At 36.5% G+C, this 16,012-nt stretch overlaps 1 protein-coding gene across 9 annotated transcripts in view; it reads left to right on the top strand.

Moving 5' to 3' along the window:
• Positions 1-16,012, top strand: part of SNX4 (sorting nexin 4) — a 56,277-nt gene that overhangs the window by 35,216 nt on the left and 5,049 nt on the right. For all 9 annotated transcript variants that reach the window (XM_042232590.1, XM_060418894.1, XM_027956643.2 and 6 more), the window contains 4 exons: positions 5,450-5,511; positions 9,130-9,195; positions 13,358-13,447; positions 15,155-15,254. In XM_042232590.1, the coding sequence (XP_042088524.1) occupies positions 5,450-5,511; positions 9,130-9,195; positions 13,358-13,447; positions 15,155-15,254 (318 nt within the window). The remainder of the gene's footprint in view (positions 1-5,449; positions 5,512-9,129; positions 9,196-13,357; positions 13,448-15,154; positions 15,255-16,012) is intronic.

Raw genomic sequence — 16,012 nt, 5'->3', positions numbered from 1 at the left:
ATGGCAACCCACTCCAGTATTCTTGCCTGGGAAATCCCACTGACAGAGGAGCCTGGTGGGGCTACAGTCCATGGGGTTGCAAGAGAACACGACTTAGTGACTAAACAAGAGCAGCACTTCATTTTAGCCCTGTTGTTCTTCTATTTTTAACCATGCCAAGCTTGTTTCTGGTCTTTTGTTTGCCATTTCCTGGGCCTGTACCCTTCTTCCCCCATGCCCTACCCCCAGGATCCTCACTTTGCTTATTCTTTTGTTAGTCAGTTATTGGTTCAGATACCTCTTGGGAGAAATTATCTCTCTTGAGCATCCTATATAAAATGCGATGCAGTTGTCTATCATTTCTGTCATTTTCTGTCATTCTGAACTTGTTAATTATCACTTGCAAGAGTAGGAGCTTTGATTTCTCACTGCTGGATCCTGAGAATAGTGCTTGACTCGAATAGCACCCACTATATATTCATTGAATGGATGAATAAATAAATGTATGTGCTGACAATTTTATGTTTACAAAAATCTTGAAAAGCAGTAAGATAAATTGCTCCTTGATCTTAATTATAACCAGCCAAGGGGAACTGGTTAGTGATGTATATATGACAAGAACTTTTAAAGAAAATGACCTTGTCATCAAACAGCTTGTAATACACAAGTAAGAGAATTCTGGGTAGATATTTACCCTAGACTTTATAAAAACAGGCTTCAGAAACTTAATTGACCTGAAAGACTGCTTGAGCTCTTCAAAGGAAAGACAGCACTTGATAAATAAGATAAATGCCAGGGGAAAATATGGAATAGCTAAAATCTTGATTGTACTAAAGTTAGGAAAAAGGCTTTTTAGTCATTGACAGTAACATAAAAGTTAAAAATGGAAGGTTAGAACCCAACACTGATAGAATGCTGAATACAACAGAGATCACCACAGGGAGAGCCTTTTTGTAACATTCAGTGTCAAAAGAAGAAGGCTTAGACACTGTTGGAGACATGATGACTTGTTAACAGATAAAGAGAAAATACAGTTATTTGGTTATCTTTTCTGTTGAGGAAAATTCTTTCGAAAGTCTTGGTAGAAAAGGCAAAAAATAAATGACTTAGAGGTAAAGAGTTAATATTTAAGATATTAAAACAGAACAGCCAGAAAGGGTGGGTAGTCTTAGATTGAGAGGAGCTGGAGTTAGCACTTGTCTCTGCTGTTTACTAAGTTCTTCAGGCCAATCCAGAGACCTTTCAGAGTTTGTTTTCTTGGAGAGTATCTGCCTGGTACACAGTAGGTACTGCACAAATATTTGTTATATGAATGAGTGTGTTATTCATAGAGTTGTGATATTCAGATGAGATAATCCATGTTTCATAAACTAAAACAAAAGTAAAAAGTACTAATATCTAATATTTTGAACTGTGGTGTTGGAGAAGACTCTTGAGAGTCCTTTGGGTTGCAAGGAAATCAAACCAGTCCATCCTAAAGGAAATCAGTCCTGAATATTCATTGGAAGGACTGATGCTGAAGCTGAAACTCAAATACTTTGGCCACCTGATGCAAAGAACTGACTGATTGGAAAAGGCCCTGATGCTGGGAAAGATTGAAGGCAGGAGGAGAAGGGAATGACAGAGAATGAAGATGGTTGGATGGCATCAGCAACTCGATGGACATGAGTTTAAGCAAGCTCCAGGAGTTGGTGATGGGCAGGAGTCCTGGTGTGCTGTACTCCATGGGGTTGCAAGAGTCAGACACAACTGAGGACTGAACTAAACTGAACTGATCTAATATTTATTATATTTACTGTTGTATAGAAGCTAACTATGGTGTGTTGTTTTTACCTAATTCTGACAGTGGCCTTTTGAAAGTAGGTGCTGTGACTGTCCCCAATTTATAGATTAGGAAGCAAATCCCTTATTTTCTACAATCATATTTGCTGCCTTTCTAGGGGAAATCAAATTTAGAAGGGAAGGAGGATTGCTTGACTTTGCTAATACGCTAACTATGTAAATTGAAATTATTGAGCTACTATTTAACATTTAATTTGTAGTCATTTGTATAAATAACTGTATAAATAATAAAAGTATCTAGTGTTTGTGAAATATTCGGTGATGGCAATGTAAAGTCTTACATACAACCCCTTTGGGAAAGATTTTAGCAGTACTTACTGTCATGAGTCTTAAATCTCATGATCGTTGTCTCCTTAGAAGATAATTCAGAAGAAAAACTATGTGTCCAGATTTTTAAAATAAGATCATTTAATAGACTGTCATAAAACTTTATGTCCTTTTTAACATTTAATCTGCTACTATTTCAGTATGGATGGGGAAGGCATTCTTAGCATAGTTCCAAATGATTTCAGAACTGGGGAGGATGATACGATGAGTCTGCCAAGTTTCTTCTGTTGTCATGTTATTTGCTAGGTGTCAGACCTCTCCTGTCAGTTGTTAAGATGATCAGTTTTCAAAAATAAAGACTTGTCAACAGAATTGAAATTGAGTGGCAGTCTAGACTGAATCATTGGGTCTAGCCCCTTTTCCCTGGCACCACGATTCTTGATTACCAGTGACCATTGAATTAATCTGGTTTTGTTGTTGTTTAGTCCCTGTGTTGCATCTGACTCTTCTGTGATGCCATGGACTGTAGCCCTCCAGGCTTCTCTGTCCATGGAATTTCCCAGGCAAGAATACTGGAATGGGTTGCCATTTCGTTCCCAGGGGGATCTTCCTGACCCAGGGATTGAACCCACATCTCCTGCGTCTCCTGCATTGGCAGGTGGATTCTTTACCACTGAGCCATAGGTTTTAATAATTCATTATTTATTTCTTGGCCATTTTTATCTTTACTTTTCTGTAGAAATGCTCATTTTTGGTCTATAGTTTTTCTTTGCTTCATCCTTTTTCTCACTGCCTGATGATCTGGGTACTAGTCATCTTGTGTTTTAGTTGGCTAGCACAATTTACTTCCATGAGTAGTTAATACCAGAAACATTACTGCTGGTTCAGTAACAACTGCTTAGTGGCTCTGTGTTGCCTCATTCTCTAGGAGAGTGGTTCCTTGTGTAGTTGCTCATCTTTCTGGCATATGGGAACTCTTTTGTCATGCTCTGTGGACTAATTGTAATTATTATGATTGCATGAAGTTACAAAATTTAAAGGAAAAAAACCAAAACTTTTAAACACCTGGGATTCAAAAGCTTTTTCTTTGCACGTTTATTTTGGATATGTATTTTGTATTTAAGTTGCTCTAGTTTTTATACTTATGTGGTTATTTAACAAACTCTTTCCCTCTCTTCCATGCTTAGTATCTTAGGTGGATGATAAAATGCTCAGCTTTCAGGAGGAGGTTTGATTTTTAAAAGTACAAGAATCTAGAAAAGTTAGTAGTCTAGAATGGCATTTTCCATTTTGTCATCTTTAGAGTGCCAGTCCTATAATATGATCCCTACTGCAGATCACCCCCTCTCAAAAGTCCTGATTCATATATAGTGTTAAAGATCTAAAAAGTCAGGCAGAAAAAAAAAACAACAACCTTTTAAACTTTTAAATCTCATTGTTTCCAAAATTTATTTAACAGTGGAACCCATTTAAACAACCAGTTAACACTCTGTAGGACTCTCAAAAAATAATTGGGAAATAATGTCCCAGAGTAATTAGTTTTGAGGTCTGTGGACAGCCCTGAAAAGTTTCAAGCATAATAAAGACTGAACTTTGAACTGAAAGTGGAGTCTAGTACAGGAGTTGGCGAACTTTTTCTGAAGGCCAAATAATAATTATTTTTACCTGCTCGGGTTGTATGGCCCTTGTTGAAGCTGTTCAACTCTGCTGTGAAAGCAGCCGTGGGTAGTGCTAGCATGAGTGAGTATGACTGTTCTAGTAAGACTTCACAGAAACAAGCTGCAGACCGGTAGTGTGCTCCCTCTCATCTGGCAGGCATGTGTTTCTTCATAGCAGGTCAAGGAGAGATGGAAAGTACTTTATGATCCTCTTATACCAGCTCCAAGTTTTACAGTATGGTTTACTGACTTTTAAGCTGAAGTGTTGAACAGGTTAAGATTTATTGTATGGCTAATGCCTGTTTCCTCAAATTACTCATATTTGAGTAAGGAATTTGGCCACCTAGTGCGAAGAGCTGACTCATTTGAAAAGACCCTGATGCTGGGAAAGATTGAGGGCAGGAGGAGAAGGGGACGACAGAGGATGAGATGGTTGGGTGGCATCACCAACTCAATCGACATGAATTTGGGTAAACTCCAGGAGTTGATGATGGACAGGGAGGCCTGGCGTACTGCAGTTCATGGGTCACAAAGAGTCGAACATGACTGAGCGACTGAACTGAACTGACTAAGGATTAGAGGGGTAGTTCATCTTCAGGATTTTCATTGAGAAGTTGAATACTAGAAAAATTTTTTTAAAGAGTTTTATGGGACATTGACTTCTGGTCTTCTATTTCATGTCCATAACACTTTGGAGAAAGGAGATTACCACATACAGTGTTTTTTGTCTTTTGCAAGATGTGTGTGAATGATGGGGCTGTATGTGTTTTAATCTCAGTGAGCTAAACTATAATTCTACTGTTACTAAATGGTTGCTGCTGCTGCTGCTAAGTCACTTCAGTAGTGTCCGACTCTGTGCAACCCCATAGATGGCAGCCCACCGGGCTCCGCTGTTCCTGGGATTCTCCAGGCAAGAACACTGGAGTGGGTTGCCATTTCCTTCTCCAATGCATGAAAGTGAAAACTGAAAGTGAAGTCACTGAGTCGTGTCCAACTCTCAGCGACCCCATGGACTGCAGCCCACTAGGCTCCTCCATCCATGGGATTTTCCGGGCAAGAGTACTGGAGTGGGGTGCCATGGTTAGAAGGCATTAAAATGATAAAGTAGCACAGGAAGTATATTGCATGTGTGTAGCATTTATGTATAAAACTATCAATAATACAATTGAAAATGTTTATATTCTCGTCCCTGGTAGATCCCTCTTTGGGGACTTTTATCTTAAGGAAGCAATCTGAAATTTGGAAAAAGCTGTACTCTCAGAGAATGCTTATTCAATACTGAAAAAATTAGGGATAACTGAGTACCTGACAAGGAATGCGTATATAATCTATATACCACTAGGTGAAATTTTATGCATCTGTTTTTTTACCTGGTGTCTTTTAAAAATAATATTGACCTACTGGATAAAAATATTAGCACTCTTGGTATAGGAAATTTAAAAATGTTAATTAAAACATATATATATATATATATATATATGAAAAAATTACATAAATATGATGACAACATTAGTTTTTTTCCCCCCATGATGAGACTGGGAGATTTAAGCTCTTTTTTCTTTTTTTGCATATTTTTCAAGTTGTACTAAGTATACATGTGTATTTTTAATGAAGATAAAATGTATTTTTAGCAGTCTGTTTATAACTTATAAACAGTGAACTGTTTATAACTAATAGCAATTTCTTTTGACTATTTATTCCAGAGAGTAGCAGATCGACTGTATGGTGTATATAAAGTACATGGGAATTATGGGCGAGTTTTCAGGTATGCAAACTTTTATAGTAACAACTAGCTCTAATCAGCTTTTTGTGTAAGAACTGTAATTCTTGAATATATATGAGTCTGCAAAGCAAAAGATAATTTTTAATTGTTATTTATTTATTTTCTGTGCTGGGCTAGGTCTTCATTGTGATGTCTGTGCTTTCTAGTTGTGGCGCACAGGCTTAGTTGCCCTGCAGCATGTGGGATCTTAGTTCCCTGACCAGGGATCCAACCCTCGTTCTGTACGTTGAAAGGCAGATTCTTAACCACTGGACCACCAGGGAAGTCCCAAAAGCTTATTTTTTAAATCCCGTCCAATAGTAGTAGTCTTCAGACTTTTCCTGCAAGCTCTTGATTCCCTGACCACGGATCGAACCTATGCCCCCTGTAGTGGCGGAGTCTTAGCCACTGGACTGCCAGGGAGTTTTAAGTCTTCAAACTTTTTATTGTAAGGCCTTTCTTTAAATAAAAAATAGTAAAGGAGTCTAATATATTGCGCAGATAAAAGATAAACCCCTCTTAAGCAATGAGCAGTGTCTTATTTTCTTGGCAGAATGCCCAAGGAGATTCCTTTTAAATCACTGTCATATTGAATTGGTGGTTTTCTTGTCCTTTTTTTTTCCCTTTGTTTCATTTTATAATTTCTAAGGCTTTCGCAAGATGGGTTTTTCAGTCTTGGGGTAATATTAGTGTAAATTAGAATATTGTGTATGTAACTTGCATATACTGGTAATTTTCGAGCCTTTTCTTTTGTGAATTTTTGTTTGTTGATTATTTTAGTTGTGAAATTTTAGTAGTTATGATCCATATCTCCTTGTAAGAAGACTGTCCTTCCTAATGTTCTGTCCTTTTGATTGAAGTAGTCGAAAATAATTCATTTAACATATCTGAATAGGTAAGATACTCATACAATACAAAATTCAGTAGGAACAAAAGCTTATCTAGTGAAGTCTCTTTGCTCCTCCTGCCTGCCAACCACCCAGGTCTCCTCCTCTCAGGCAACTACTAGCAGTTTCTGAGTTACATGTGTATCCTTCCAGTAAAATGTATTGTAGCACTGTCAATGTATAAAGTGAAAGTGAAGTCGCTCAGTTGTGTCCAACTCTTAGCAGCCCCACGGACTGTAGCCTACCAGGCTCCTCCGTCCATGGGATTCTCTAGGCAAGGGTACTGGAGTAGGTTGCCATTTCCTTCTCCAGGGGATCTTCCCAACCCAGGGATTGAACCCGAGTCTCCCGCGTTGGAGGCAGACACTTTAACCTCTGAGCCACCAGGGAAGCCCGTCAATGTATATTAACACACAAACAAATGCATTCTACTCCCTCCCTCCCCCCCCCTTTTTTAAACATGTAAATGTTCACTTATTTTATTTTGCTTTTTTTAACTTAAAAACTGCTATCCTAGATATATTGTTGTCAGCAAATAACTATTGGGCTTTACTGAGCTGGAGCATCATAATTTATTTAACCAGTTTCTTCTTGATAATTATTTCTATTCTGCTGTTGGATTCAGTGCTTTAATTAATGTTCATGTTCATGTCATTTCACACATGATTGAGTGTATATGTAGGATAAAATTCTACAGATGTTCTTACTGGATCTAAGGATAATTGAGTTGGTAGATATTGCCAAATTTTCCTGTATGGAAGATATTCAACTCCCATCATCAAATTGTTAATATCTATTTCCTCAGATCCTCACCCAAACAATTTTTGGTGAACTTTCATCTTTATCAGCCTGATGGTAAAAAATGCCTTCTCACTGTAGTTATAATTTGTATTACTCTAATTATGAATGAAGTTAAACTTTTTTCCTGATGATTAATAGCCTCTACTTTATTTTATTTTTTTAATTTTATAAACTGTCTGTATGTATCTTTGGCTGTTTTTTCCTGTTGGGCTAGTAGTCTGGTTTCTTAATTGATTTGCAGGAGTTGTTTATCTTTTAGGAACATTAGACCTTTGTGAAATGGATTGCAACTTTTCCCTCCACTTTGTCATATGTCTCTTGACTTTTCTTATGTGGCTTTTAATATACAAAAATATTCAGTCTATTAAATTCAGTTGACATGCAAGTGATTAGTTTTTTTCCTTTATAAAGTCATAGCTTCTGACTTTTTGTATATCTTAGTAAGATCTCCCCCTTATGAATAATAAAGCATATATTTTTCATTTCTTATATATTTTTGTGGTTCTGTAAATTTTTGATTCATCTGAAATTTATTTGAATATCAGTGTTCAGATATAGCACAGCCAAAGAAAAAGAATCATTTTGTAAACTAAAAAAAGATTAACTGTTGCTATTACTATTTTGAGAATAAACACGAGTAAAATTATCAGAAGGAGATATGTTTATTTATGTTTGTTTTCCTTCCTTGACAATTTTAAAAACCATGTGAGGGTTTTCCCTTCTAGTATTATAAGCATACTGCTACTGCTGCTAAGTCGCTTCAGTCATGTCCGACTCTGTGTGACCCCATAGATGGCAGCCCACCAGGCTCCCCCATCCCTGGGGTTCTCTAGGCAAGAATACTGGAGTGGGTTGCCATTTCCTTTTCCAGTTATAAGCATATAGTCTTGATATTTCAAGAACAGTTTATAAAGACTACAGATTAACAGAATCATAGTGTTTTAATTTTTCTTTTTATGATATTATGCAGTTGAAGGTGTTTATTATACATTCTTTACATAGCAGAAAAATTGGAAACAATCTTGAATGGTTCAGAAAATGGTTAAAAAAATTAAGAGTTGCCACTGAAACAGTGCTGAGAACAAATTATTTTAATAATGTGGGGAAATACTGTTAGCAAGAAAAAACATGGTACAAAGGTGCATGTACTACATGATCTCAGCCATATTAAAATAAGTAAAAATAACTAGAAGAAAATATATCAAATTATGTCGTCTCTTAGTATTTAAGATTATAGATCTATTCCCCCCTTTATTATAATGTATACATCTTCCGTAGAAAGGAATTTTTATTTCAGGAATTTCCCTGAAATGGTAACAAAATGATCTGTAGTTCCAGTAGACTTTTTTTGTGCAACTTAAGTGCAAGTTACTGAAGTTTTATGGTATACCCAATATTTCTGTACAATTGTCTTTTTCTGTTACCTCTTAAGATAATGATATGTAATCATGTGTGGTTATCACAGTGATTCATGTAGAGTTTAAAAATATACATGCCTCAGCTTTATCCTAGAAATTCTGATTAAGTCATTCAAGAGCGGGACAAGCATTCATAGTTTCTGAAAGCTCCATAGTTGATTTAAATAGGCACTGTAGCTGACAGAGTCGGACACGACTGAAGCGACTTAGCAGCAGCAGCAGCAGCAGCTGAGAAAGCTGTCTATAAGCAGAAATTGTTTTGTATGATACTCACTTTGTACTTAACCGCAGATATAAACTTTTGAATTAGCATTTTTAAAGCCTCCACTTGCATTTAGTTGTTAAACTTCAGGGAAAGGAGCATATTTGGGTCACAGAAAATAAATCGTCAAGAAAAAAATAAATAGATAGCATACTGTTTAAAAGCTAACTAGGAAAAAAACGTTGTAAAAGATTCTGTTTAATAATATTTCATATCTAATTCATGATGGTTTGGGTTTTATCTTTCTTCGTAGTGAGTGGAGTGCCATAGAAAAAGAAATGGGTGATGGACTGCAGAGTGCTGGTCATCATATGGATGTGTAAGTACCCAGAGAATTTAAGGTAGAACTGGAGGTGACATTTAGTGTGAAAGTGTTAGTGATTCTTCTGTTTTTAAAAAGCTTGCTGGCATTTGTATTGTGCTCTCTGTATACAGATTTGACTTAAAGAAGTTAATCTCAGGAATGCAGGATTAACATTAAAAAATCTTTCAGTTCAGTTCACATATTAGCAGAACAGAGAAGAAAATCCAGATGTTCATTTCAGTATATGTAGAAAGCATTTTACCATCCATTCACAGTAAAAATTTTCATCAAACTAGGAATGTAAAGAATTTCCTCAGTGTAAAACATACAGCTAATACTGTACTTAATAGTGAAATATTAATGTTTTCTCCTAAAATCAGGAATAAGGCAAGACTATTTGCTCTACCACTGCTGGTGGAAGTGGTAGTAGAGATCCTGGTCAGCGCAGTAAGGCAATATAAGTGGCATACGTCTTAGAAAGGAAGTAGGAAATGTCCTATCTTTATTGGCAGTTAACAGGATTTTTCTGTAGAAAATAAAGAAACAGCCAAAAATACTATAGAACTAACAACTGAGTTTAATGAGAATGTATGATACATAATGAATATAGAAAAAAAAAACATTTTTTCATACTAGTAAAATTAGAAAATAAAAGCTTAAAAATGCAGTCTATAATAGTGTGAAAGACCTCTACACTGAAAACTTTATATATAAACATTGCTAAGAGAAACTAAATACCTAAGTAAAAGGTGAGATTAAACCATGTTCATAGACTGGAAGACTCAGTAGTGTTAATATGAGCATTCTTCCTAAATGACAGTCCCAATCAAACCTCCAGTGATTTTTAATAGAAATTGATAAGCTGATTCAAAAATGTATATAGAAATTCAAAGAACATGAAGTAGTCAAAAACAATCTTGAAAAAAGGACAAAGTTGAACATATTACCTAATTTCAAGACTTACTATAGAGCTATAGTTATCAGGAGATACTGAGATAAACAGATCCATGGAACAGGATAGAAGTCAGAAATAGATCCACATTTACATAGCTCATTTCAAGAAATGGTTCTGGAATAACTGGATATCTTCATGGGGAAAAAACTCCGGAGCCCTGAGGTCTTCCCTTTTGGCTCGGTAGTAGAGAATCCTCCTGACAGCATAGGAGCCACAGGTTCAGTCCCTGCTCCCGGAAGAGCCCACATGCCACATGGCAGCTAAGCCCCTGTGCCACAACTGTTGAGCCTTTGCCCTAGAGCCCAGGAGCCACAACTTCTTAGCTGACGTACTGCAGCTGCTGAAGTATGCATTCCCTAGAGCCTGTGCTCTGCAACAAGAGAGGCCACTGCACCGGGAAGCCCGTGCACTGTAGCTAGAGAGTAGCCCCTGCTGTCTGCAACTAGAGAAAACCCCATGCAGCAACGAAGACCCAGCAGAGAAAGAAAGATGGAAAACTCTTTATCTGCAGTTTAACAGGATCTTTTCTTTATAAATTTTGTTTTTCTGTGGAAAATAAGTAATTTTTTAAAAAAGTGAATCATTAAAAAAAAGGAACCTTGAGCCATATCTCACATCGTACATAAAAGCTAATTCAATTTGGATGACATACATCAGTATAAAATCTTAAACTACAGCTTTTAGTAGAAAATAGAGTATTTTAGCAGCCTTCGAGTAAGCAAAAGATATTTTTTAAAGGACATGAAAGGAAAAAAAATCTTTTAAAAATGGTAAATTGTTCTTCAAAATTAGAAATTTTGGGATCTCCCTGGTGGTCCAGCAGTAAAGACGCATGTTTCCAGTGCAGGGAGCACTGGTTTGAGCCCTAGGTAGGGAACTAATATCTAACGTGCTGTGCCAAAAAAACAAAAAAAAAATTGATTAAAAATTTAGCTTATCAAAAGATTCTGTTGTAAGTGGAGGGAATGTAGGAGTACAGAGTCAGTTGGGGAAGGTAAGTTCTGGAGATGAATGGTGATAATGGTTTCAACGACAGCATGAAAGCACTCAAAGCCACGGAACTATATACACCAATAAATTGTTAAAAAGGTGAATTTTATGTTACATTTTACCACACACACAAAAACACACCCCATTAAGATGGTGAAGAGGCAGGCCACAGACTGGGAGTAAACATTTCCAACCAAAATACATAAAGAACTCCTACAACTGACCAATAAAGAGACAAAAATATTTATTTTATTTAAATATCATTTTTCTTTGGATTATTGTTTAAGCTGACCAGCTGCTTTTCAACTATTTTGTTGTCTTCATGTATTCTGTTGACAGGACAGTCTCAGTATTTGCAGGAATTTGGGATTATCCCTTCACTTGGTTTATGTAAACGTTAAATAAAATCAATTTTAGTACTAATACCTAAAACATCTTTACCACTTATCCCTTTCTGCACACTGTGTTTCCTGTCTTCAGGCCACCAGCCATTTACCTTCTTTTTTGTTTTCTTAACATTAACTTTTCCAGAATCGTAGATTTATTAACTACAGACAGTTTTTCCTACTCTTAACAATGATTCTCAAGACATTTTTCAGTCACATAGGACAAAGTCCACACTCTCACAAATGTAAATTTATATTTACAGAATATGTATTTTTCCTACTTTCGTAAATACTATAAGCACATCGCTTTTCAGTGAGCATTAACTTAGATTTTTTGTTTATTTTTAATTCAGTAAACTTGTTTACTTAACTACATGAAGCAGGCTTAAAGACATAAAGTATATTTTTCTTCCATGCCCATGCTAAGGAATCAGAATTAATTTGAAAAAAGAATGCTAATTATACCATACAGAAGTAATAAATGACATAGACGATGTCCTTAGGGAATTTATAATGTGATCAGAGAAGGTGTTGTTGCTCAGTTGTATCTGACTCTTTTTGACCCCATGGGCTGCACCCCGTGGACTCTGTCCATCGAATTGCCCGTGCAAGAATACTGGAGTGGATAGACATTCCCTTTTCCAGGGGATCTTCCCAACCCAGAGATTGAACCTGGGTCTCCTACATTGCAAGCAGATTGTTTACCATCTGGGCCACCAGGGAAGCCCTGATGATCAGAGAAAACCAACACAAAAGCCATTTTTTAAAAAACTTTTTATTTTGTATTGGAGTATAGCCGATTAACAAATGTGTTCTGATAGTTTGAGGTGAACAGTGAAGGGACTCAGAGATGCATATATCCATAAGAGACATTTCTTTGATAAGACTTAAGTTCTCAGTTTTTGACAAGAGATCAGAAGTAGAGTGATGAACAAGGACTAAAGAAGTCTGGGGAGATTTCTAGAGGTATTGAGGATTTGGCGAAGCAGTGTGGAGAGCCATTATAGTTCTGTGCAAGGGAAGACTCAGAACAAGAATGTCACACCAGTGAGGGACTTGTCCAGATCAAAGCAGAGGTTGCTATTGAGAATTAGAGTAAAATAACGCTTCTAAAATTTTCTCTGATCTTCATTTGTTCAACTGTTCCTTTTATAGCTTTTTGACTTTATATAGTTGCTATCAAGGATACTAAATTCTTCAATTATACTAAATTCTTATTCTTTGTACAGATTTTGTAGCCCTTTTTGTACTACATTTAACAAGATACTACAGTGCTTATTAAGCTACCTTAAGATGGACCATTTTTTTGTTTGCTTTGTTTTTTTATGTCCAAGCCCTTGCTAAACACATTTTGGTAAAATTCAGTAGAATTGTCTTGGTAATTAAGGATTGCTATTGCGAGGAGGGATAAATTAGGAGTGTGGGATTAACAGACACAAACTATGTAAAATAAGTAGCATGAAAGTGAAGTCGCTCAGTCGTGTCCAACTCTTTGCAACCCCATGGACTGTAGTCTACCAGGCTCCTCTGTCCATGGGATTTTCCAGGCAATAGTCCTGGAGTGGATTGCCTATCTTGTAATAACCTATAATGGAAAATTTGAAAGAAATAAATATATATCTGAATCACTTTGCTATATACCTGAAACTAACATAGTATTGCAAATCAACTATATATCAATTTAAAATTTGCTATAAATGTTTCTAAATGCTTATTCTCATTTTCTGTACTTTGGTCATTCATGGGTAGCAAGTGGTCAGTGGACAACGCTTTGAATAGCCCTTCTTTAGAATATTAGTATTTTGTGTCTTGATGAAAGTTACTATATACATTATTTTTTAAACAGGTATGCTGCTTCTATTGATGATATTTTGGAAGATGAAGAACATTATGCAGATCAGTTAAAGGAGTATCTTTTTTATGCAGAAGCATTGCGGTAAGTATAATACGTGTTCCAGATGCAGTCCTATGGCTGACCAACACTCTCTTCATCTGTTACTCTAAAACAAAGAGAATAAGGTGATTTTTAAATGAATCCCCTCCCCTAGATATTGAATGAGATCTCACTGTATTCTATCTGTTGCAGAGTGCTAGACATAGGAATTTGAGATGACCCTGATCCCTGGTGGCTCAGATGGTAAAGAGTCTGCCTGCAGTGCAGGAGACCTGGGTTCAGTCTCTGGGTTGGAAAGATATCCTGGAGAAGGAAATGGCAACCTACCAGTATTCTTCGTGGGAGAATCCCATGGACAGAGGAGCCTGGAAGGCTACAGTCCATGGGGTCACAAAGAGTCAGACATGACTAAGCGACTAACACTTTCACTATATTTGAAATGTTATATTGATAAAACCTTTTAGTCTCTGACTTCAGGTCTGTCTGTATGTTGTTCTTCCTGCTTTTTCCAGCTTGGAAATTGGAAGCAGAGTACACATTGAGTGTGTGTTATCATGATCTATCATTAAATTGTGTATTACCTTTAAATTCTGTGATTTTCCATACCTGCATATTTTATCTCCTTATGTCGAGACTTTGTCTGTTTGTATGGTATCTCCTATAGGGCCAAGCAGAATTCTCTGGGAGATATTCCAGTTTAGAAAAATAAATCATTTTCCTGTCACTTTTAAAATCAGTGTAAGAATTCTGTTAATAAAACAGAAGAGCAATATTCCTTTGGCTGTTCAGTAGCTGGGATGAAAACATCACATTGTTAGCCTTTTTCCATCTAGAGCTTTGAGTAGTAAAGGTCACACCAAGCTTTTTCAAGTAACTTACCAAAGGAAGGTTGCTCAACACAGTGGAACTCTTTGCAACTCTTACAGATTATAGAAAAAATGAATGTATATTGATAAAGAAACATGTCTTTGGTATATAGTTCAGAAATGCCTAGCTAAAGTCTAGAACAATATATACCATCTATTAATATGAATTGTGTCTGGATAGTAGAACTATGGAGAAGAAAGTGTTTTTGAAACTTATTTAGTACATTCCTGTATTAGAATCTTTTTTTTTTTTAGTGAGCATGGATTACTTTTATGATAATAAAAACGAATAGACATTTCTAAATAGAAAACTTTGAGATAATCTTTTTAAATAATACTCAGTTGTTATGTGAGATTATAGCATTAATTCCAGTGCTATACAAAGAAAGCTTTTTTAAAAAATGTATGTGATAACAGTGTGTTTATTGAAAAAATTTTTGCAAGTGTCTGGAAAACAACCTTTTTTGATTTAAGAAAATATAAAGTATTTATGCTTAGGTTCTGCTAGATTAAATTTTTAATATTGGGGCCTGGTGGCTTAGAGGTTAAAGCGTCTGCCTCCAATGTGGGAGACCTGGGTTCAATCCCTGGGTCGGGAAGACCCTCTGGAGAAGGAAATGGCAACTCACTCCAGTATTCTTGCCTGGAGAATCCCATGGATGGAGGAGCCTGGTAGGCTACAGTCCACGGGGTCGCAAAGAGTCAGACACAACTGAGTGATTTCACTTTCACTTTCACTACATTTTAAGCTTAAAAATTATAGATATGAAAGTTCTGACCATAGTGAGACATGAATCCCTCCACTTCACCCCCTGGGGAAAATTTAACATGTCAGTAATTAGAGAGGCCACAAAAATTAACTGGCAGCACTTTTTTCCCCTAGGGCTGTGTGCAGGAAACATGAGCTTACGCAGTATGACTTGGAGACGGCTGCTCAGGACCTAGCAGCCAAGAAGCAGCAGTGTGAGGAACTGGCCACTGGGGTGAGCTGTTTTCTATTTGGGTCTTTGGTATCATTAAAATGAACCTTAAGTGAAATGGGCTACAGGATGCCTGTAGTTTTTAAAGGGGAGTAATTTGTGGACAACTGTATAATTCTTTTGGTTGTGATCTTGACATAAAAAGATAATAAGTCACTAAGGGCTTCCCTGATGGTCCAGTGGTTACGACTACATGCTTTCATTGCAGGAAGCACGAGTTCAATCCCTGGTCAGGGAACTAAGGTCCCACATGCTGCATGGTGGTGGCCAAAAAGTAAAATTAAATTTAAAAAATTAAGTCTTAAAAAAAATGTAAGCCATTAAAACATACATAGTGTTATGAGAAATTTTGCCAAATTGCACTGTGTAATAAGAACCATCTCTTTTCTGATAAAGTGGAAAAAACCATTATTCTTTGGGATTGAAATAATGACCTTTGCAAGGTTTAATTTTATCACTTACATTATGGAAATTTTAGTTAACTTTGAAAAACTGCCCTGTTAGAATCATGCCTCTCTCCTAACAGCTTTTTGTGCACTTTATTCTTGAATCCTTACAGTGAGTACCTGTGAAGAAAATTTTGTATCTTACTGTATTAGACTTAGACAATTTTTATAATCAGCTTTCTCCTGTCCAGCTGTTTCACTGGAATAAATAAGCTGTCCTGGTGAGAGCACATAATCTGGAAGTAATGAAGCAGCGACAGTGCCACCATTTATAAGCCTTTTCATGGTTAACAAGTCCTTTACTTTTAAAAGTGC

Source organism: Ovis aries, chromosome 1, assembly GCF_016772045.2.
Source record: "Ovis aries strain OAR_USU_Benz2616 breed Rambouillet chromosome 1, ARS-UI_Ramb_v3.0, whole genome shotgun sequence".
NCBI lineage: Eukaryota > Metazoa > Chordata > Mammalia > Artiodactyla > Bovidae > Ovis > Ovis aries.
This window is presented reverse-complemented; position numbering and strand designations above follow the sequence as displayed.